At 46.5% G+C, this 24,409-nt stretch overlaps 1 protein-coding gene across 1 annotated transcript in view; it reads right to left on the reverse strand.

The window, feature by feature from the left end:
* Positions 1-1,964: 1,964 nt before the first annotated feature.
* The window catches only part of LOC125233682, a 39,860-nt gene continuing 17,415 nt past the window's right edge, over positions 1,965-24,409 (reverse strand). The window contains exons 3-22 of the mRNA XM_048139761.1: positions 22,724-22,942; positions 22,340-22,445; positions 21,943-22,089; positions 21,528-21,686; positions 21,187-21,326; positions 20,463-20,730; positions 16,170-16,423; positions 14,691-14,814; positions 14,013-14,133; positions 13,355-13,595; positions 12,830-12,951; positions 12,193-12,346; positions 11,536-11,692; positions 10,434-10,586; positions 9,931-10,062; positions 9,556-9,712; positions 5,469-5,607; positions 4,523-4,614; positions 3,996-4,119; positions 1,965-3,104 (exon numbers count right to left, since the gene is read on the reverse strand). Coding sequence (XP_047995718.1) covers positions 2,969-3,104; positions 3,996-4,119; positions 4,523-4,614; positions 5,469-5,607; positions 9,556-9,712; positions 9,931-10,062; positions 10,434-10,586; positions 11,536-11,692; positions 12,193-12,346; positions 12,830-12,951; positions 13,355-13,595; positions 14,013-14,133; positions 14,691-14,814; positions 16,170-16,423; positions 20,463-20,730; positions 21,187-21,326; positions 21,528-21,686; positions 21,943-22,089; positions 22,340-22,445; positions 22,724-22,942 — 3,145 coding nt within the window. The 3' untranslated portion in view covers positions 1,965-2,968. The remainder of the gene's footprint in view (positions 3,105-3,995; positions 4,120-4,522; positions 4,615-5,468; positions 5,608-9,555; positions 9,713-9,930; positions 10,063-10,433; positions 10,587-11,535; positions 11,693-12,192; positions 12,347-12,829; positions 12,952-13,354; positions 13,596-14,012; positions 14,134-14,690; positions 14,815-16,169; positions 16,424-20,462; positions 20,731-21,186; positions 21,327-21,527; positions 21,687-21,942; positions 22,090-22,339; positions 22,446-22,723; positions 22,943-24,409) is intronic.

Here is a 24,409-nt window from a genome sequence, read left to right on the forward strand (position 1 = left end):
AACTCAAATCATTCTCTTTCGGAAAATTGCAAATAAGTATATTTCAAATGAATTGTGTGATCAAGGTTTGCAAATCATACTTTTTTATCGATATTTGGTATTTTATCGACCATGCCCACATCTCTAAGACAAGTCTCGGTCAAATGATCTTTCTAATTTTCAATTATCCTTGTCAATATTATTATATGCTCTATTCTAATTGCAATGAGGTTAATTCTTACAAAATATATAAATGAAGTCTCGTGGGGAGTGCGTCTTTTTATGAATAAATTGATATATAAATATCGACCCTATTTTAAACCACATTAGGTAACTTCTTAAACAGCAAAAAATCGAAGTCTCGTGGGGAGTGTTCGTGACGTAATTTCTACCCACCAACAAATTTCAAATCGATTGCATTCGATCACATAAATCGATATTCGATGACGTATGACAAAAATATTATCATTTAGATAATAAAAACAGTAATACAGCAATATTAAAATTACTTACAAATGGAATATTATGCCATCTTTTTGCAAACTTGAGGTATTTGAGCGCTTATTACAAGTGTTCACAGCACACGCGGGCATTTTTAATTACCAGTGATATGTGTCGTGGCGATTCTGTGCATGAGCATGAATCGATTGTGAAATTGTATTTACGTGACTTTATGAACATTTGTTCAAGTTTTTTGGCAGAGGGGTAAGTAACTGAAAGGCTACTCCAGTCTATATTTCCTCCGAGGTGGACGCTTACCTTAAAACTATGCATGAAATACGACCTCAGGATGGCGTTCACTTAACGGATCTTTTACTTTAAATTCAGTCACCAAATTCATATTTGACAGCTTTCAATTTGCTGAAAAAATGTAAAAATGTACATCATATCATACACAATACAATTTCCTATAAAAAAAGTAAATTGTGTTTTTAAAAAAGTAATAAACATAACTATTGCATTTAAAAGCGTAATAAACATAAAAACAAAGCTAGAGAGAAATAAAGCTATGCTCGTGATCTTATGTTTAGGGAAGAACATTCGAAAATCAATGTAACGTAAAAATCTTAGAGTAGAAATTATTCTAGCCGTAGTTTAGCCAAAACAGCTCACTACAATATTTGAATTAAAGACTAAACGTATTCACACAAACGAAATAAAAACTTGTTTAAAGCTGTACAGTTGAATATTGAGTTATTTTTACTTTTTAGGCCTAAATACTCCATTCAAGTACGATCTACTTGTAAAAAAAAAATGTCATGCTAAAGCTTAAAATTATTTGAACCTGTTCTAAGGTTCAAATATTTAAAAATGTGATCGAATCTAATGATATAAGAAATATATTTACTGTTAAAAGCAGGTAGGTATGCGTTTTCATGAAATACACACCGTTGTCTTTTTCATTCTTTTGTTTTTTCACTCTCATTCATTTGCATCCTCTTAATACGTGTCAGTATCGTATAGCTTACAACTACAAACAAATCATGCACACACACAAAATCACCAGCTGCGAATTGACAATACCACTTCCAATCAAAGTTAAGTCTTACTGCGTCGATTCTAATGTTTATATTACTACAACATTCCACTTTAAGCTTAGGGCACACTTTATCACTAGTATGAAACTAAACTGATTCAGATTTCGGACAGTAGTATAAATGTTTTAAGAGAGTAATCTGAATCGTTTTTTTCGACCGGCGGCGATTCTGACAGCAAACTTCAAAATTCACCAACCATCATGCCCGTGCATCAGGCCCGTTTCTCGAAAGGTACAAACCTTGTATTACAAGTGTGTTTCCATGACAACCCATACGATTTGACAGTTCGCGCACTTGTAATACAAGGCTTGTACCTTTCGAGAAACGGGCCCCTGGGGCCCGTTTCTCGAAAGGTACAAGCCTTGTATTACAAGTGTGTTTCCATGACAACCCATACGATTTGACAGTTCGCGCACTTGTAATACAAGGCTTGTACCTTTCGAGAAACGGGCCCCTGATCGCACAGGATAGGAGCGAAAGGCGGAATCTAGTGTCGGAGGCCAATATTCACTTCGGATCGCTGAGCCAGCTCAATAAGTAAGTATTTGATTGGTGTATTAGGAAGTTTGCTGTCAGAAAGACCTGGCGCCTCATTATTACCAACTTGCGATAAAAATAATGGAGAATAATAATGGCTTCATTATGTTTTTTAAGCCGCGAGTTTGGGATTCAATAATACATATCTCATTCTCGTAATAATAAGATTCTTGAGATGTATACCTAGATCTAAAAACTGACTGCGTCACAACAAAATAATTCCTGTGAAGCTGAGTCATTTCAACTTTTTAACAATCTATCTATTTAGAATATTCGATCAATACGGTAGAGTACAAAAAGAAACTACCTTGTCATTTTTTAAAGCATCTTAGAATCTATAGCTCTACATTCGAGTTCCTATCTTCGGTATTTATCGTAAGCGTTTTAATTTTACCATAATCATCAATCATTCCCAAAACTAAACAGACTTATGCGACTTACTAAACCACATTAGTGGTTAATAAGGGTTATTCAAAGAACCATCTTCGGCGTGTGAACCAGTCGCTAATCGAATGAGCATTTTCTGTAGTCGCCATAAGGTTATCTGAACCTCGCAGGTCTGAGATCGGTAGCGATCGGGAAGTCGCGGTACCATCGACAGTAACTTTTTGCGGTGGTAATAGTAAGGCCTAAGGCAAACGCCTTCATACGAACCAATCGCCAATTTAAAGTGTTCTGTCTCCTTAAGCCTGCATGGACTGATGATTGGTAGCGAAAGCTCGTAATGGCCTGTGTCGCGTTATTTCCGATTGTGAACTTTCTGCGATGGTAGTAACCATCTGTGGCGTATGAACCAGTCGCCAGTCAAACGTGCATTTTCTGTAGTCGCCGCAAGATTATCTGAACTTCGCAGGAGATCGGGAAGCGTCGTTTTCCATCGCGTTACCTTCTACTATTAACTTCAGTGATGAGGTTCAGACGGAGGTGCCGACGTGCGAGCGGTCGGTGTCGAGAGTGACGTCCTCGGGGCTGGCGAGGTCGGCTCGCAGGCGAACGCCGCGCCCCGTCAGTGTCCAGCGGCATGCGGCGCGCTCTGCGCTCGGCATCACTCTGCAAATAAGTAGATTTGGCATGAACACTAGATCAGAAATACCATTTTATTGGTTCATGTGACATAAATAAATATTTCCATACACATGGGTTAGCACATTGTTACTGGCGAATACTCAATGTAAATTGAGACTCCAGTGCCTGTTAAGATCTATTCTTACGGGTAGATGTTTGCTATAACGCCACCCTAAGGCGGTTGAGAATTGAGGGAAGGCATGGATAAATTCGCACACATCCAGCAGGCCTCCGTGGCGCAGTTGGAAGCGCGATGGCCCCGGCAAGGCCAAAGATCGCAGGTTCGAGTCCTGTCGGAGGTGTGAATTTTTCCATTTTTCCTTTAATTTAAAAATATGTATTTCCATACAGTAATTCATTCAGATTTTAGGCCCCGCGAGACAAGAGGATGGCTCTTGAAGAGTCAGGAAAAACTTGGAGGTGAAAAAACTAGTGGGCGAGCCCAACGTAAGTTAAGGTGTAAATATTCAACACAATCTTGTATTGTTCTATGAATAAATAAATAAATAAAAACGTCATCGGCGAGAGCAAGGCTGCTCATCTTCGCTGGCTCAACCATGTGGAAAGCATGGGAGAGGATCGTGCCGCCAAAAGGGCTGCCTGTGGCGGTTTACTGAGAAACGTACAGTCTGAAAGCACAGGTACCAAATGGATCGATAAGGCCCAGAAAGCCCTGTGTGACCTTCAAGCGACTGAGTGGCATCAGATTGCGCGGGACAGGAGCGAATGGCGAAGTCTAGTGTCGAAGGCCAAGATCCGCTTCGGGTCGCTGAGCCAGCGAAATAATTCATCCACTTCGTGCCACTAATGACTTGCTCTTGTAAGTCTACCTGGATGTAGTAGATAGATTGGGTAACAGAAACATTGTGAACAAACCTGCAGAGCGCTCCATCAGTGTCTCTGGTGTGGTTGGAACTAGCGTCATCGTCAAGCGTTCCTTCGCTCGCGCCGTCGCTTCCACCCTCGTCGCTACCTCCGCCTCTATACCGTTCGACGCCATCTAAAAATAAAGACAGATATAATGACCATGAGAGAACATAGAAATAAACAACTTACATTAAAATCTAAGTCTACTACATTCTATAGACGGTAAAAGCAAGTCTTGTCTCTAAAAAAGGCGCGAAAAAAAAATTCCTTTCGGATGATAAAAGCTTCTCCTTACATTTTCAATATTTTTTAAGCGAGGAAGGCACGCGCTTTATAAATAGAATGGGCCGGTGAGCACTTTGATGTCGTATTTTAGTGACAATATGTGCTTGACTGTTTATAACAAAATGTTAATTTAAACAAATAAAAAATTACATCTAGTCAAACAGCTAGTCACAGAACATTATTGTTGAGAAGTTGACTATAGATCAGACGTTTTTCATCTCTGTTTTTGCTTGTATTTTACAAAATCTTACCTCTTCTATCATCACAGTCTGGGGCGTCTTCTAAACTTCTTAAGATTTCGGCGCACAGGTCCGAGTCTAGAGGGACGGGGTTATCTGATTCCCTGCAAAAATGTATTTTTAATTTTTCTTTCTGTCATGTTCCTCGTCATGCTCATAACCCACGGCTACCATGTTTGTAGGTTTTTTTGTGCTCAAAGGATCGGCAATATGAAGTGCGACGCGACTAATCGCGTGAGTACAGCAGTGTGGCTAGAGAGAGAAGCACAACAGCAGCTTGAGAAGTACAATGTAGTAGGCGTATATTAGGTATCTGTTTATGCAACATCAGAGCACGGGTGGTACCTAAAGTCAGACCAGAAATATATGTCAAGAGGGCGTTGTTATCCTGATGTATGGGGTGACAGTTCCGTTTAGTATGAAGAAAATAGTTCTAATGAAATTCCGCAACATGGCCGAGTCAGACGACGCAACGGAGCCACGCTGTTACGTCGTCGCCCAAATCTAATGTTTAATTTGTTTATTTTTTGTATGTCTTTTGTATTTTTTTGTTTTTTGTGAGTCATGTTTTGTATTTTGTAGTTTCGCAGTGCCTTGGTGTAAACTGTAATGCTGTGATACTTTTTGATTAAATAAATAAATAAATGGCGCGTAGTCATATATTTTTGGTCAGGGTATGGTGGTATGGAGGCGACGCGAAAACTGAAGGCACTCACACTCAGTTCTAAGTGTTCTAACGTCGGAGGTGGTACTCGCAATGCTACCATATAATCCATACTAATATTATAAATGGGAAAGTGTGTGTGTCTGTGTCCGTCTTTGACGGCAAAACGGAGCGACGTATTGACGTGATTTTTTAAGTGGAGATACTTGAGGATGGAGAGTGACATAGGCTACCTTTTGTCTCTTTCTAACGCGAGCGAAGCCGCGGGTAAAAGCTAGTATGTGTACAAAATACCTGTTATGCAACACCAGGGCGACGACGGGAGGCGGAGGTACGGGCGGCATGGAGGGAACACGAGGACTGAAGGCGCTCAGCTCTAACGTCGGAGGTGGCACTCGCGGCGCAGGCGTACCGCCCCACTCCCCCCACATTCCTGTCAAACATAACATGTAAATGTCAATAAAGTCAAACAAAATTACAGGGTTAGGTATTTATGTTGATTGATAATTCAGTTGACGAACAGTATATTGGCTATTGAGTCGGGAATCCATATTACCCGATAATGGAAACCTCATGCACCCCATATGTGAGTCCTATTTGGACTCCCGACCCACTCTATGGTGGCAGTCTAGCTGAGATCTCTTTTCTAGCATGTTTGAGACGTTCATATGTAAAATGTAAGGCAGTGTCACACTGACCGTGCGCGCGGCGCCAGTCGGCTCGGTAAGCACGCTTCGCTCGACTTTTAAAAATGAGGGGCGCCTTCGCCGCCTGGCTTTGGACCGCGTACGTCGGTCTTCGCCCGACACCTTAAGTGTGAGGGCGCCTCGCTCCGCTCTCCTCTAGCGCTACTAGGATGACAGAGACAACATGTGGAGTGTGAGGCAGGGCACTGACCGTGCGCGCGGCGCCAGTCGTCCCGCTCGGCGAGCACGTCGGGCGGCGCCTCGTCGCGGCCGCCTCGCTCCGCTCTCCTCTAGCGCTACTAGGATGACAGAGACAACATGTGGAGTGTGAGGCAGGGCACTGACCGTGCGCGCGGCGCCAGTCGTCCCGCTCGGCGAGCACGTCGGGCGGCGCCTCGTCGCGGCCGCCTCGCTCCGCTCTCCTCTAGCGCTACTAGGATGACAGAGACAACATGTGGAGTGTGAGGCAGGGCACTGACCGTGCGCGCGGCGCCAGTCGTCCCGCTCGGCGAGCACGTCGGGCGGCGCCTCGTCGCGGCCGCCTCGCTCCGCTCTCCTCTAGCGCTACTAGGATGACAGAGACAACATGTGGAGTGTGAGGCAGGGCACTGACCGTGCGCGCGGCGCCAGTCGTCCCGCTCGGCGAGCACGTCGGGCGGCGCCTCGTCGCGGCCGCCTCGCTCCGCTCTCCTCTAGCGCTACTAGGATGACAGAGACAACATGTGGAGTGTGAGGCAGGGCACTGACCGTGCGCGCGGCGCCAGTCGTCCCGCTCGGCGAGCACGTCGGGCGGCGCCTCGTCGCGGCCGCCTCGCTCCGCTCTCCTCTAGCGCTACTAGGATGACAGAGACAACATGTGGAGTGTGAGGCAGGGCACTGACCGTGCGCGCGGCGCCAGTCGTCCCGCTCGGCGAGCACGTCGGGCGGCGCCTCGTCGCGGCCGCCTCGCTCCGCTCTCCTCTAGCGCTACTAGGATGACAGAGACAACATGTGGAGTGTGAGGCAGGGCACTGACCGTGCGCGCGGCGCCAGTCGTCCCGCTCGGCGAGCACGTCGGGCGGCGCCTCGTCGCGGCCGCCTCGCTCCGCTCTCCTCTAGCGCTACTAGGATGACAGAGACAACATGTGGAGTGTGAGGCAGGGCACTGACCGTGCGCGCGGCGCCAGTCGTCCCGCTCGGCGAGCACGTCGGGCGGCGCCTCGTCGCGGCCGCCTCGCTCCGCTCTCCTCTAGCGCTACTAGGATGACAGAGACAACATGTGGAGTGTGAGGCAGGGCACTGACCGTGCGCGCGGCGCCAGTCGTCCCGCTCGGCGAGCACGTCGGGCGGCGCCTCGTCGCGGCCGCCTCGCTCCGCTCTCCTCTAGCGCTACTAGGATGACAGAGACAACATGTGGAGTGTGAGGCAGGGCACTGACCGTGCGCGCGGCGCCAGTCGTCCCGCTCGGCGAGCACGTCGGGCGGCGCCTCGTCGCGGCCGCCTCGCTCCGCTCTCCTCTAGCGCTACTAGGATGACAGAGACAACATGTGGAGTGTGAGGCAGGGCACTGACCGTGCGCGCGGCGCCAGTCGTCCCGCTCGGCGAGCACGTCGGGCGGCGCCTCGTCGCGGCCGCCTCGCTCCGCTCTCCTCTAGCGCTACTAGGATGACAGAGACAACATGTGGAGTGTGAGGCAGGGCACTGACCGTGCGCGCGGCGCCAGTCGTCCCGCTCGGCGAGCACGTCGGGCGGCGCCTCGTCGCGGCCGCCTCGCTCCGCTCTCCTCTAGCGCTACTAGGATGACAGAGACAACATGTGGAGTGTGAGGCAGGGCACTGACCGTGCGCGCGGCGCCAGTCGTCCCGCTCGGCGAGCACGTCGGGCGGCGCCTCGTCGCGGCCGCCTCGCTCCGCTCTCCTCTAGCGCTACTAGGATGACAGAGACAACATGTGGAGTGTGAGGCAGGGCACTGACCGTGCGCGCGGCGCCAGTCGTCCCGCTCGGCGAGCACGTCGGGCGGCGCCTCGTCGCGGCCGCCTCGCTCCGCTCTCCTCTAGCGCTACTAGGATGACAGAGACAACATGTGGAGTGTGAGGCAGGGCACTGACCGTGCGCGCGGCGCCAGTCGTCCCGCTCGGCGAGCACGTCGGGCGGCGCCTCGTCGCGGCCGCCTCGCTCCGCTCTCCTCTAGCGCTACTAGGATGACAGAGACAACATGTGGAGTGTGAGGCAGGGCACTGACCGTGCGCGCGGCGCCAGTCGTCCCGCTCGGCGAGCACGTCGGGCGGCGCCTCGTCGCGGCCGCCTCGCTCCGCTCTCCTCTAGCGCTACTAGGATGACAGAGACAACATGTGGAGTGTGAGGCAGGGCACTGACCGTGCGCGCGGCGCCAGTCGTCCCGCTCGGCGAGCACGTCGGGCGGCGCCTCGTCGCGGCCGCCTCGCTCCGCTCTCCTCTAGCGCTACTAGGATGACAGAGACAACATGTGGAGTGTGAGGCAGGGCACTGACCGTGCGCGCGGCGCCAGTCGTCCCGCTCGGCGAGCACGTCGGGCGGCGCCTCGTCGCGGCCGCCTCGCTCCGCTCTCCTCTAGCGCTACTAGGATGACAGAGACAACATGTGGAGTGTGAGGCAGGGCACTGACCGTGCGCGCGGCGCCAGTCGTCCCGCTCGGCGAGCACGTCGGGCGGCGCCTCGTCGCGGCCGCCTCGCTCCGCTCTCCTCTAGCGCTACTAGGATGACAGAGACAACATGTGGAGTGTGAGGCAGGGCACTGACCGTGCGCGCGGCGCCAGTCGTCCCGCTCGGCGAGCACGTCGGGCGGCGCCTCGTCGCGGCCGCCTCGCTCCGCTCTCCTCTAGCGCTACTAGGATGACAGAGACAACATGTGGAGTGTGAGGCAGGGCACTGACCGTGCGCGCGGCGCCAGTCGTCCCGCTCGGCGAGCACGTCGGGCGGCGCCTCGTCGCGGCCGCCTCGCTCCGCTCTCCTCTAGCGCTACTAGGATGACAGAGACAACATGTGGAGTGTGAGGCAGGGCACTGACCGTGCGCGCGGCGCCAGTCGTCCCGCTCGGCGAGCACGTCGGGCGGCGCCTCGTCGCGGCCGCCTCGCTCCGCTCTCCTCTAGCGCTACTAGGATGACAGAGACAACATGTGGAGTGTGAGGCAGGGCACTGACCGTGCGCGCGGCGCCAGTCGTCCCGCTCGGCGAGCACGTCGGGCGGCGCCTCGTCGCGGCCGCCTCGCTCCGCTCTCCTCTAGCGCTACTAGGATGACAGAGACAACATGTGGAGTGTGAGGCAGGGCACTGACCGTGCGCGCGGCGCCAGTCGTCCCGCTCGGCGAGCACGTCGGGCGGCGCCTCGTCGCGGCCGCCTCGCTCCGCTCTCCTCTAGCGCTACTAGGATGACAGAGACAACATGTGGAGTGTGAGGCAGGGCACTGACCGTGCGCGCGGCGCCAGTCGTCCCGCTCGGCGAGCACGTCGGGCGGCGCCTCGTCGCGGCCGCCTCGCTCCGCTCTCCTCTAGCGCTACTAGGATGACAGAGACAACATGTGGAGTGTGAGGCAGGGCACTGACCGTGCGCGCGGCGCCAGTCGTCCCGCTCGGCGAGCACGTCGGGCGGCGCCTCGTCGCGGCCGCCTCGCTCCGCTCTCCTCTAGCGCTACTAGGATGACAGAGACAACATGTGGAGTGTGAGGCAGGGCACTGACCGTGCGCGCGGCGCCAGTCGTCCCGCTCGGCGAGCACGTCGGGCGGCGCCTCGTCGCGGCCGCAGCGCGCCGCCCACGTGCGCGCTCCCGCCCCGCTCTCTAGCGGCAGTCGAGCTTCGCTCTCCTCTAGGGCTACTAGAATTTCTGGGTCGAACACCTGGAGAGAAAAGCTATAGCTGTATTTTTTTTACATAATATCTAAATAAATTAAACTTGTGAATTCTCAAGATCAAGGGTAGAAAACCGTGCACTAACTCACAGTCGCGCCAGCTGGTGCGATTCATGTACAGTATCTACTAATATAGGGTCACAATGAACGTAACTAGAAAAGTTGCAGATTAGTGAAGTTAGGTATTTCAATTTAGTTGCACTCACCTCGCCCAGCGTGTTGGCCGCGAGCGCGTGCCAGTCACCAGCGCTGAGCCCGCGCGCGCCCCACCACTCGTCCCCGCGCGCACACTCGCCCCACAGCCTTGCTAGCTCGAGCGCCGCTGCCTGTATTGCTCTCTGAAAAACACACGATGATACAAATCGTATGAAAAAAAAAAGGAGAGTTTTTTTAGTCCAAATGTCATTCTTATAAATTCGAAGTGTCCGTTCCTAGCTGCAGAGTAGTCTACTAAATGATTCACAATCGGATGTAGATTAAGGAAAAGAATCCAATTCACATACATGCATAATCTATCTAATATCAATATAGCTTTATATCAAAAGGAAAAGTCATTAATTAAGTGGCAAAATTTAGAGGATGGATCTTTTTCGCTAAACCACGTCCTTCATAAGATCATCGTAAAATGAAGATAGTTTCCAGCCGCAACCGAAACAGACGCAAAAAAACCTAGACGTAGAAAGTTGGAAGGTATTTAAGTTTAACCTACTCTGAGGTCGTTGGCGCTCATCCGCACTCGAACTCGCGCGGCGTCGCTCAGCCCCAGAGCGAGTTCGTGCCGTCTCGCTTCAACCTTCTCTCGGAGCGACGTTATCAGCTCGCTGCACTCTTTTTCTAGTTGAGCGTACACTCCTCCTGCGTTCTGCAATATTAATAGAGGTGGTTCATGGAAAACCTACTATTATATTTTGAGTTCTTTGTACTGAAATATCGTCACTACTGTGAAAAAATCTCGTATATAGTATATATGCATTCCATACATACTTACTACAATTTTATTTTTATTGACAGAAGGAGATAGAAGTTTTTTTCAAAGATGATATGGTTTCAACATTTGCTCAATGCTCATTGAACCCAATTATTTATGTTCCATTAAAAATCGAAATGCAACTACTGCTGCTGTAAAGGTTGTGTAAATCGAAAACCAAATATGTTGTTTTCGAGTACCCCGGCGTTGTGAGCGAGCGTGTAGGAAAAAACCCCTCTTTCATATATCTCGTAGTCGTACTTCTTATTCTAAAAACGGTTTCATTAGGAGAGCATGCAGGCTTTATGATGAAAAATTCCAAGAGTTAGACATTTTTCACGAAACACTTGGTAGCTTCAAACGATTATCTTTACAATGTATTCAACAAGCACACTATTTGTTATATATAGATATTTTCACTTGTATTACTTAGCGATGTATACCGATACCACTCAAACACCAGTAAACAATATTTTGAATGTTATAACACTTTTAACTGATAATGTTTAGGTTAAGATAGTTAAATTAAGGAAACTGTAAGTCTACAATATTAGTAATTTACACTGTAATAATTGTCATAATATGAGACTGTTTGTTTCTTAAGAAATAAAATAAAATAAAAATGTAGATAGCCTCGATTTTTGTATATTTTTTTTTATCAGCCTTGAAATCTACTGCCATTAACCAAAGAGTCACATTGTAATGAACGCCTCGAACGGACCAAAGAAGAGGGCGTTTCACAGCGCGCTCGGCCGCGGTCACCCACTAGCCTAGCATTTGCACTTTACTTCGCCTACTAATTTATCACTTAAATAGAATAAGATATATAGCAAAGGTCGGTTACCTTAGCTATCTGCACGGAGAATGGCCCAAAGCAAGCCGTGACGAAGTGCTCGTAGTCCCGCAGAGGGCGCTCCACGGCGCGCTCGGCCGCGGTCGCCCACTCGCCTAGAACTTGCGCTTCGCCGCGCGCCGCCACCGCGGCGACAGCTTGAGCACATCTGTTGAAAAATATTATGAGAATGAACTAGGGAAAACCTATAAATTTTAAGTTCTCATTCTTTTTAGGATTAGAAAGTAGCGATGTAGTTTCATCAAGACGAACATACGAAGTTGAAATGACGTCTACGACTCTGCATATACATTGCGTTTTAGTGCCTCAAACAGTCTATCTAGTCTTATGTGATTTGATAGCGTGCCATATCGCCAGTACGCGCGCTGCTCTGCTAATTAATCTTTGGCACGCTATAATCTCAAGTAGTGCACCAACAAAAAACTCAATTTATAGATTCATACGATGCGTTACATTTTGGTGCCGTGACCAGGATTAAATGTACCAGACTCACGTGATCAGATAGTGAGTGCGGGTCCTCAGGCCAGGCTGATCAACGCTACGACTGAAGGCAGAATATCACTAACTACTCAATTTGTAGGTTCTTAGTATGCGTTACATTTTGGTGCCGTGACCAAGATCAACTAGTGTAAAGTTCATTATACTCACGTGATCTGATAGTGCGTGCGTGTCCTCAGGCCAGGCCCATCGACGCGGCGACAGAAGGCAGAGTCGTGTGCAGGCACGCGCGCCGCTCGGCTGATTAGTACTCGCCACGCCACCATCTCCCATAGTGCGCGGACCCCCCACCAACTCACACCTCCTACAAAGGAATAAAACAAAATAAATACAGCAGGAAGTATATAAGAATCTTCTCCCCTTAAGTATATAACATCGTGTCATTGTGTAGTCAATAGTCATCTTCTTCGAGTTGTCCCGGCCTTTGCCATGGATCGCTTTTCTAATGCCTTTCCTTCACTTTGTGCAATCCTTTTTTAAGTCTGTTCCAAACATCATCATCTGTCATCACTACAAGTAGGACCGTATTCATAGCCTTAATTTCTCCAGAATCGAATCATTAGATCCCGACATTTAGTTAAATCGATATAAATATTAATACATACAGTTCAGTGCACAGTGAAATTGTTTTAAATGTATATCCTTGATTTAATTTAATTTGATATAAGTACCTAAGTTTTCGTTGTAATTTTCTTTTCTTTCTTTCTTTTCTTTTGTGAATATGTGTACCTATGGACTAAAGTTTTCTGAAATAAATGATTTAATTTAATAAAAAAATTAAACTTACCAACTAGAAGTAAGAACGCGCTGACGGGACACAAGACAACGGCAACCACAATCGCGGCTATAGGCTGCAAGATTCCCAGTATTGCGATCCGCCAGATTAGAACTTCAAATAACACCATTATCCTGAAACAATAAAAACACTAATTAGAATTTGAATAAAAATACTTTAACAAAAGTTTTCAAATTACACTTCATTTCAATCATATGGGAGTTGGGAAGATTTGCTGTTTGTCACCACTCAGCGTTCACCGAGTTGTCATGCGTAGGATAGAACGGTACTAACGAAATCTTCTGCCATTCATATACGATGGATCAGAGGTTCCTGCACCCTTGCAGGGTCCATATTATGTAGTCAGCTGCAGAGAAAATTAGACCCCTCTGCATACAAATTTGTATGCTAAGGCGTCTACTTTTTTGTGTAGCTGACTGTACCAGATAAAGACTATGTAATATGTATGCAATAAATGCTTATGACTTAGAGTAAAGAAGACAGAATACGCACACTTTAATAAAACAAAACACTTGCCTATTGAGCCGCGGAGGATCAGGACAATCCAAGTCGTATAACAGCGCGTTGCCGGCATACACGCCTGCCGTCAGCGGCGGCATCCATAATGGTACTGTAGCTGCTGCGGCCAGCGCTAGCAAACTGCCCACTAGGGCTGCCAGCGGGAACAGTAGTAGCAGACAGAGAGAGCCCAGGCCGCCGACGACTCCGTAGTTCCACAGCCGGTTGGCTTGCCGGCTGAGACCCTTGCCCAGGAGACCTGAGAAAGATACATTGTTCGTAAGTGTAGTCTGTTATATTCGTTATAACAAAAGGTTCTGCAGCGCTGAGTTTGCTCCTTGTTTTGATATGTCTATGATCGATATGTCTTGTATTATAGAATTAAACCTTTGCAGGGCTTTGTTTCGAAGGGTGTCCGGGGTGTCCCTCTTTCGAGACACGTCTACACCATAGTGTCTTACTGTATTGATTGTGTCTCGCTTCTTCTTTTCGACACAGTAAAATTCTTCTGTTTTACGCCGATATTACACTATCATATGTCTTTGATCAAAGGTATGTATGCCTCCCTTTTTCTTCAACGTGAAGAAAAAGGACGGCATGCTTTTTATGGTCATATTTCTATGTATGATAGTGTAATATCGACCTCACACAAGGGTCAAAATGGATTGACAGTTACCTGTATCAGGCTCCGTTTCGAAGCGCGTTCTCTCCTTCGAGACGTGTCTCCAGAGTTTTAGGAGCCGCGACCACATCGTCTGCGTCTCACTACTTCTTTTCGGAAACAGCGTGCCATTTACCTGTAGAGTAAGGAGACATGAGAATTTGTCGATTTGAACACAAGATAATGAGACTTGACAGAATGAATAACACTTGCTAAAAAATGTTTAAGACTAAGTTCGGCCTGGCCAGACATATTAGAGCCCATAATAGATGTGATCCATAAATGAGCGCCAGGTGGCCTAACGGTAAGAGCGTGCGACTTTCAATACGGAGGTCGCGGGTTCGAACCCCGCCTCGTACCAATGAGTTCTTCGGAACTTATGTTCGAAATGTCATTTGATATTTGCCAGTCGCTTTTCGGTGAAGAAAAACATCGTGAGGAAACCGGACTAGTTCCAATAAGACCTAGGTACCCTTTGGGTTGGAAGGTCAGATGGCAGTCGCTTTCGTAAAACTAGTGCCTACGCCAAATCTTAGTTGTCACAGCGGACCCCAGGCTCCCATGAGCCGTGGCAAATGCCGGGATAACGCAAGGACGATAATGAATAGACGTAATCCATAATTGCTAAGGTCGCGGTCATCGAAATCGGTGAGGACTATAAATATAATGAGAATGAAATGTGTTCTGTTTTACCTGTGACAGTTCAAGGTCAGGAGCTAGCGGTTTGACCCTTATAAGTGTCCGTAACGAAATTGGTGAACTCCACGCCACTACCACTCCAAGCAGGAACATCATGTTCCAACTCCAGCTCCAACACCTGTAGAAGTCAGAGATTCTTAATATTGTCGACCAAAATATCAATCGCTTGCCCTTATCCCAGTTATTTGCGGTCGGCGCAGCAATGTCTCCTTCCACACTTCTCTATCGCCTGTCATCTCATCATTATTATCATTAACTTGGTTTGTCTCGAACCGATGGCAAACGTCCCGACGGGCTGACGCTGGTTCCTTGGCAGAGAGGGCGGTGTCTTATATGGGATGCAACGTGTGTGAGTACATTTGCTGCATCCAATATCAGACACAGTTAAGACGGCAGGCTCAGCAGCAGAGACTGCCGCCAAAACAAACGCCTGAAGTACTCTGCCTTGGAAGCCACTTATGACTTCGTGCCCTTCGCGGTTGAGACAGCCGGGCCCTGGGGAAGAGAGGCGCGTGAACTCTTCCGAGAGATCGGAAAGCGCCTCAGGGAGAAAACAAAAGATCCCCGTTATGAGTCATGGCTTGTCCAACAGGTCTCCATCGCCATACAGCGGGGTAAAGCTGCTAGCGTGACGGGGACCTTTGGACCCGGCATGGCTAAGAACGGGTTCCTTTAGGTATCCTACCTTTTTTTATATATATATATGTAGTAATAATTGTTTTTTTTCTTTTTTATAATTGTACGCAAGTTAATAAATAAATATACTGTAAAATTGAGCAGAATTACATTAATATTAAGCAATATTTAAATATTATTATTTTCTTTACTAAGCAGTAAACCAATATGTGAATAAATTTAATTATTCACTTGCTTTTGTTTCATATTATCTCCAAAATACGAAAACACAAATTAGTATTTATAGTTCACATAATGCATTCGTATGTGCTCGTAAGGTCTGTTTTTTTAAGTTTAGTTTAGGGCCGGTTGCATCAAACCGTCTGTCACCGTTATTTAAAGCCTTCCTTAAATTTTATTGTATGGGAACTCCGTGGCGGCTGGTGAAAGTATCTGCTAAGCAACACTGAACAAAAAGACCCGGAATCGGCTTGTATGGACCAGCCGCTGCTGATGGAAAGTTCCATAGACGTCTGCTGCGTGACGATGATGTGTCTGTCAAATGTGGTTGATGCAACTGGCCCTATGTACATTATAAATTAGGAGTTAGCACTTAGTAGGATTATTTGAGATGCACAAATGTGACTGAACGATACCAGGCTCATGTTCTCTTTGTTTCATTTCTTAAAAATTGTTTCTAACGAAAAGTAATTAATGGCTAATTTTAAAAATAGTGAAAGATAAAAAAGAGCTGTAATATTAAACTTCTCCTAAATGTTTAGCTCTATACTGATTAGTTGGTGGTAACGGCAGGTTTTAAACTGTGAAACTATAAAATGTGAAATAGCTTTAACTAACCTGTGAGCCAGATTGACGAGTCTCCAGCCCGGCCAGCGGGTGCTAGTTCTCCTCACAGTCTCCTTATCAACCAGGAACACAGGCTGACTAGGGTCCGAGCGCGGGGTGACTATGGACGTGGCTCTAGTGCTGAGCACGGTCGGTATCCGCTCCGAGCGGCCGCGGAAGTGGCGGACGACCACCCAGTTCTGTGGTAGCCAGATGCGGGTCTCCCAGGTGAATTCGCGGGTCGGTGTTTTGGCGGCACGTAGCTCCTGTAAAAAAAATCCTCATTACAAAAACTAACGCCTGTATTCCCAAAGGGGTAAACACATGGAAAACCCAATGAACAGTGGCAACATTAATGGGGTTGAAAGAAAAATAAATTTTGATATTGCATGGACAGGTTGCTAGCCTAGACCATCACCCAAACCACAATCGATATTCCATCTATCTACTTTCACGACACCGTGGCTAAATTATTGCTCAGAGCTGTTGGGAGTTGAGCATCCAAACTAGAGATCGTTACAAATGTTATATATGACAAAGGCATGACAGGGCCTCGGCTCGATGGTAGCACAGGACTCGCAGTGGGAACCCGTTCCTCGGGTATATTTTCATCAGAGTTCATATTGGTGAAATACACACGTGGGCGATGAAATAATAACACGTCGTGATAAAGAATGATCGACTGTATTGTGCACTAATGATCAAACACCAAAATAACTAGCGATTGCTTTAATTCGACTGGATTACAAAATCGCAACAAAGAAACGCAGTGATCCCAGAGATGACGTCACGTGGACGACCGCACTGTTTGTCTGTCAGAATCATAATGGCCGCTCCGGCCGTGCTACCCTACCGAATACCAGTTTTCAGGTACGCAACGCCATCTCTGATTCCACTCAGGCAAAACTACCTGACGTTTCTTTCTTCAAACAGTCAACTGAGAACCTATCGATCTACTTAACACTTTCGCTACCAAGAACCCGACTGTCGGGCACACCGCTCGTAGAAGCGTAGCCGATTACATGGGTTTCCCCGTATGTAGCGAAAATGTCGTAGCGCCGCGTAGAGCCCGGTTTAGAAAGTGTTAAGCTAAGTGCAAGCGCGTCTGTAGTTGTTTGACGCCTGTCTGATAGATGGCAGCACTCCGACACGGCCATCCTGCTTGTCACACGTCCTCGAGTGACTTGCCTACAAAAAAAAAGAAGAACAAACAGCCTCTCACTCGCTCGGCCCATTCTGACCTCAACGAAGGTATAAGAATGAGCAAAGCACATAGCTAAAAAAAAAGATTACTTACAACAAACACACAATACACATAAACCATCATTGATAATTGCAATCATCTATAGGCACACTTTCACCATCTACAACCTAAATTAGGCTTGTAGGAACACCTTCTACAGTTACAATCCACTGTAGGTACTCATCTTACTCATCATTACTATGCAAGTAATGGGACACCACATGCTTTTCAGCAACCTTCATTACTCTTGGCGGGGTAAAGGAATACTCGTAATAACTGATGTGGACACTGAACAAACCCACAAGTTACTCTCAAGGCAACAGCATAGCTTATGCTCTTCTTTACCTCCCAAGACGTAATGGAATACTTGACATACACAAACATCTTACAACACAACATGTTACAATATCATCAGAGCACTTTATTATTACTCGGGATCAGATATATTAACCACTTTATGATCTAGTGTCATTATAATCCTCTGACATGCTTCGTAAACGATCATGTAAATAGCGTCGAAACTGTTTTACAACACTGACTACCGCCAGAGTTTCCAACACATACGAGTAGTATTGAGACTCTGCGGCAGACATCAGTCATCCGACAATACATGAAACAGTATTTCGAAAGTAATAGAGTCAATTTCAACGGTAGCAAAAATCTGCATACAACTAGGTACTAACACCCTTTTATAATGTCAGTAAAGGACACAACATTATTAATCCGTTTTCCGCTCAATTTAGCACAATAAGACTCGGCAATAAGCAAACTATGCTGATCCGGAGTCATAATAAAATGAAATGCGCTCACCCTGATGCCTTCAAATTCCAAAACGCTCCTTGATACTGCACATGTCCACACGTCGCTCAGTTGTAGCGCTGGAAGAAGCGCTGCCGTCCTTGGAGCCCGAGGAAACGCAGCGTGAAGCGATGTGTCCCGGCTGTCCACATTTGTAACACGTGAGGGTAGATGAAGATTTAGCAGTTCCTGACGTTTTGGTGGAATTGCTTGACGACGAAGCAGTGGCACCACTGTCTTTTATTCCATCCTTTTTTATTCGACAAGCTGCTGCTCGGTGGCCCGTTTTATCACAGTTGTAACACTTCAATGGGGCTGTAGGTTTAAATCTCTTGCTTTCAGGTTCAGTCTCATCATCACTAGTTTCATTGTTGCACCGTTTCAGATAAGCCACAGCCTTTAATTCACGCTGCATGTCATTTCTAGATGTGAAGTTAGTAGTAAAAGCTATTCTCTGAGCACGTGGTTCAAATTGCGCAACATGCGACATAATAGTCGCTATGGCTAGCTGTTCGGTAGACAATCCGGACCATCTGGACATAAGTGAAGTCATCATTCTTACTGCATATGCTGAGAGACATTCATTTTCTTTCGGCTTACTCGCACTCATGTTAATTAAAAATGCAGCGACTGTATCAGCGCAATCATATCTCGCAACAAAAACTTCTTTAAAATTTGTCCACGTCATGCCATCAAATGAAATTTCAGAAAGCCAAGATGATGCTTGACCTTTCATTGCACGACTGAGTGAGATCATAAGTGAAGCCCCAGTAAGTTGTTTATCACTCATACACATGTCTGCTGTAGTTATCCACGAACGTGGATCCACATTTATTTTGTCGGGATCAAACTCCGGTAGAATAATATGGGTACTCACGGTTGCCGGTTTCATGGTTTCCAACAAAGCCATAAAATTTTTGTTTTGTTGGTCCATAAGCATTTTCCACATATTCACATCCATGTTCACATTTGCTGAGCGTAGATTACATCCCACATCTGATGACAAAGGCATGACAGGGCCTCGGCTCGATGGTAGCACAGGACTCGCAGTGGGAACCCGTTCCTCGGGTATATTTTCATCAGAGTTCATATTGGTGAAATACACACGTGGGCGATGAAATAATAACACGTCGTGATAAAGAATGATCGACTGTATTGTGCACTAATGATCAAACACCAAAATAACTAGCGATTGCTTTAATTCGACTGGATTACAAAATCGCAACAAAGAAACGCAGTGATCCCAGAGATGACGTCACGTGGACGACCGCACTGTTTGTCTGTCAGAATCATAATGGCCGCTCCGGCCGTGCTACCCTACCGAATACCAGTTTTCAGGTACGCAACGCCATCTCTGATTCCACTCAGGCAAAACTACCTGACGTTTCTTTCTTCAAACAGTCAACTGAGAACCTATCGATCTACTTAACACTTTCGCTACCAAGAACCCGACTGTCGGGCACACCGCTCGTAGAAGCGTAGCCGATTACATGGGTTTCCCCGTATGTAGCGAAAATGTCGTAGCGCCGCGTAGAGCCCGGTTTAGAAAGTGTTAAGCTAAGTGCAAGCGCGTCTGTAGTTGTTTGACGCCTGTCTGATAGATGGCAGCACTCCGACATATATACCTTCGCGAGTAAAGGTTTCCGCTCTCTCTTGAAAGTCAGTTCGCGCATCAGGAAGTACCGATCTACCATTGCTGTATTGCGACGCCAGAGTCCTATAGCACCGCCTTACGCAACTCCCAGCCCAGCCAACCCAGACAGCTTTGAGATGGTCCATGGACCAGGAATCAACGCGCGATAGTACCATGTTAGATCAATACACTAACCTTCGCCATTAGTGGCTCTCGCTCTCTCTTGAAGGCCAGCTCGCGCAGCAGGAAGTACCGGTGTTGTTGCAGCGAGTGCGCCGACATAGCGGCAGCGGCGTCCTCCAGCGCCGCCCAGCGCAGCTCGGCGCCAATTCGCTCGGCGGCGGCGTTCAGACGCTCCTTACGCCAGGAGTCAGCTCGAGATAGGATGGAGTGAGACGTTACAGTACACTAACCTTGGCTAGCAGAGGCTCTCTTTCTCTCTTGAAGGCCAGCTCGCGCAGCAGGAAGTACCGGTGTTGTTGCAGCGAGTGCGCCGACATAGCGGCGGCGGCGTCCTCCAGCGCCGCCCAGCGCAGCTCGGCGCCAATTCGCTCGGCGGCGGCGTTCAGACGCTCCTTACGCCAGGAGTCAGCTCGAGATAAGATGGAGTGAGACGTTACAATACACTAACCTTGGCTAGCAGAGGCTCTCTTTCTCTCTTGAAGGCCAGCTCGCGCAGCAGGAAGTACCGGTGTTGTTGAAGCGAATGCGCCGACATGGCGGCTGCGGCGTCCTCCAGCGCCGCCCAGCGCAGTTCCGCACCAATTCGCTCGGCGGCAGCGTTTAGACGCTCTTTACGCCAGGAGTCAGCGCGTGATAGGATGGGGTGCGATGCGCGAAGGCGGGCTTCGGCCGTTGCTAAGGAGGCCTCGATTTTGTTGCGGACGCCTTCTTCGGCTCTGAAGACAACACAGATACATGCATATAGTAGTGAGGCGCGCAGAGATCCTTACAGCGTTTTCACATTATCCAATCTAATCGGATGTATTAAAGGCGCTGCCATCTTTGACATCTGTTTTTGGCATCCTTCCTACATCCGATATCGGATCGGATAGAGTGAATACGCACTTACGGTGCTTGTTGAATATGTACAGCTAGCACGTCAATAAATGTGACAGTGTCGCCCTCCATAAGGAGCTTGAATAGCTAGCAAATCTAGAGCACAGCCTAACTAGGGAAGTTTAGTTTAAGCTAGTTATAAGTAAGTGTTTTGTGTATTAATCTTTACTTCAAGTAGCATCTTGCAGAAAACCGCAGCTAAATAACACCAGACCAGACCCTACTTATATTCTTATGTTCCTGTGGGTAAGGAAGGTTACCAGAACAGGTCACATTAGACAAGTAGATTTAGGTACCTGTTAATAACGTCGTGAGCTTTCAGTTGGTCGTGTAAGAGTTCCGGTATGCCGGGACCCAGCGCTCGTAGTTGTTCGCTAGAGAGTACAGCGTTGCAAACTCGATTAACATATTCGCGCATAGATGCCGCTCGCACCTCCTGCAAAAACGATATAATTCAAATGACAAAGAATGCGAGACAGATTAATGAAACTTTGTACTCAGTTTGTGTAATCTATGCAGAGTTTTGCATAATAATTCACATTGATTGAAGTAGTCCGAAAGCTGCGCTGCGTGAGAATGGAGATACTCAAGATTCTATTAGAGACGGGAACACAAAATACACTTATTTATTTATTACCTGTTCTATATCCCTCGGTGGAACTTTTTGACTAGCGAGGTGCGCGGCTCTGCGCTCTCGAAAGTGTAAAAACCAGCCTCTGGCTTCACGCTCAAGAATGGCTTGCAGTGGTGCAGCCGCGCGACGGGTTATTTCACGCCGGTATAACCGTAGGTCCACCTGAATACATAAATGTTTAATTTTAGAGTTCCTAGACAGTGAGCTTGAAGGAGAAAAATCGTTAAGGTGATAGATGACTGTCGAAAAATGTAAATGATTGGCTTTTAGCTGCCCCGGGGTAGACTACGCGTTCTTACATCATTAATACAATTAGAAAAATTGGTGTCTCAATTACAAGTAAAAGACAGTAAGGTACATAATTCAAATTGAATCAATTGACTATTCCGACATAAGGAAGTGTACTGAATAGGGTTACCTCTGTGCGCTGCGGTGTAGTATAAATACAAGGGACACGTGGTGCAATTCTTGGAGGCTCGCGTGCATCAGTTTTCTCAGATGCGGCCCTACGCATAGCCCGGGTCACCCACGCTGCTAGAGCCGCTATGTCTTCCTGGTGTTCAGGCTATAAAAAATAATTCTGGATGTAATCAAGATTAGGCAGATATTAAAGGCGCATTGTGAAGGCCAAAAAGCATAAAGAAATATTCAAAATATCCTTTCTATGCGACGAAATCCGGTTATATCCGTTAGCATTAGCAATAATGTTTACTAAGGAAATCTGTTATAGACGTTATAGTACTCATAGTTAAGGGAATATCACTCTAGCTGTAGGTACATAATACAATGACAAAAGACAGTTAACAATTATTTACCATACAGATAAGCTCGGCCACAAGGTATCTGGAGCGTTCTTCTCGAATCTTCTTTTCTAGATCTTTGGCTTCTAGTGACGGCATTCCGATTATGAGATCCATTAGTCTGTAAGAAATGGGAAATCGCTAAATCACACTTAAACAGAGTTAAAACATTTATCTGAAAGAAATATTTGCAATAAAACTATAATAGTTGGGAGAGAGATAAAGGTACAATGTGGTAAAATTAGGTTATTACAAAGACAAAGTAAAATAAGGCACTCCTATTAAGTTCTCAGAAATATCAGCATTTTCCAAAGGTGGCGTAAGTACGTAGAATCACCTAAGAATGAGATCGCGCCGCTTGGCAGACATTCATAAACATACCAGGCTTAACGGACTCACCGATGCAGCCCGGCCAGCAGACTCTCCGCCCCCGCCAACACAGACAGTGGCTCATTCTTCAATAGCCGGTCCCGAGCCACGACCACGACAAGTGAACATGCGCGGGCCACGTGACCATACAGCTCTTCGCGAGCCCGCGAGCGCCCGCGCTGCAGCCAACCGGACACACGCCAGACGTGTGTCTGACCGGGGAAGTGGCGGGAAGGGACTTCGAACTCGCTGTGGAAACATAGGTACTTATTAAATAGACCAGATGGTGCATGTTTAAATAAATGTAGTTAGGTTAGTTTTCTTTCAGGATATTTTAGACTGGTATAAGAATTATGAGAGTCAAAGAGATTCAACTTAAACGTAGCATCTCGTCTTATGGGACCCTGACAGGCAACACTGTTTTAGGCAAAATGCACCAATTTATTAGTTGTTGATAAGGATTATTTAATATTTCTTTTTATGTGACGCCTTATTGAAAATAGTAATACAAGGTGTCCCCCAATATTTATTTATTTTTATTTTAATGCGTATAATCCTTTACCACCGTATTTCTTCGGACACGTTCGTATTTGTCGTGGTTCTTCTAACTATGGTAAAGGATTCTACACTAAACCAATAAGGTACTTGCCACTCCAAAGTGTGTGTCTCCAGAGATTACGTAGTATTTCTAATAATTTATAAAAAGGTACACAAACAATTCTTAGTCTATAACACAACACCTAGAGAAGTTGGAAGATAGGTATAGATAATATAAAAGATTTTGGAGACATTGAGAGAAAATAGGTGGGCAATTTTATACCACCTGTAATTTTGTAGCGGCTGTAAAGTTTTTTTCTCGCATTATCGTTTCAGAGAAGTCATTGCGTTTTTGTTTACCAATGGACGGGATGAAATCAAACATGCTGAAATAAATCGCTAAATTATGATTACAAAAACAGCGATACTGTTGACTAGAATGGAAATTTAGGAAAATATAAAGAAAAAGTCATACTTGCAAACAAATTAGGTAAACGCCGATTTGTGTCGATTTTAACTTTGAAAAATTAAATACATAGTTTCTTCGATACAAAACAGACTTTCACAAATCGTCGGCCACCTCGCTTTATAATTAAAACTCTATGGATCACAAGTGTCCAATATTTCTAATATGTATACTTAATGCGGATTCCTAAAGGACTAGACAATAATATTGTCTTCGGTTACCGCGATAGTTACTCATGAAATAAAACTATGGAAACGGATTAAATCGCGTATAATGAATTTAAAATACATCCCGACGTTTCGAACTCTTTACAGCGTTCGTGGTCAACGGGTGACTGAGGAAAAATTAAAATGACGAATGAATTAAACGTCGGGATGTATTTTAAATTCATTATACGCGATTTAATCCGTTTCCATGGACTAGACAATGTTAAGCGACATAATTGATATAAATATCGAAAAGAAGATACAACGTAATGATACAAACATATACACAATAATATAAAGCGTGCTGACTAATGAGGACTGGGGTTTGGCTATGAATGCAATGTTGGCAGTTGGCACCAATTTCCGATTGGTAACATCGTTTTTCTTAGAGTACGCAAAGATTAACTTTGCAGAAAATTTGATAGAACAAAGCGAGGCAGCGCCATGTTTTGATAAAAATTGCCATTAATAATGATATTATCACACTTATTTTGTAAATGCCATTGC

The sequence above is a fragment of the Leguminivora glycinivorella genome, chromosome 14 (assembly GCF_023078275.1).
Source record: "Leguminivora glycinivorella isolate SPB_JAAS2020 chromosome 14, LegGlyc_1.1, whole genome shotgun sequence".
Classification (NCBI taxonomy): domain Eukaryota; kingdom Metazoa; phylum Arthropoda; class Insecta; order Lepidoptera; family Tortricidae; genus Leguminivora; species Leguminivora glycinivorella.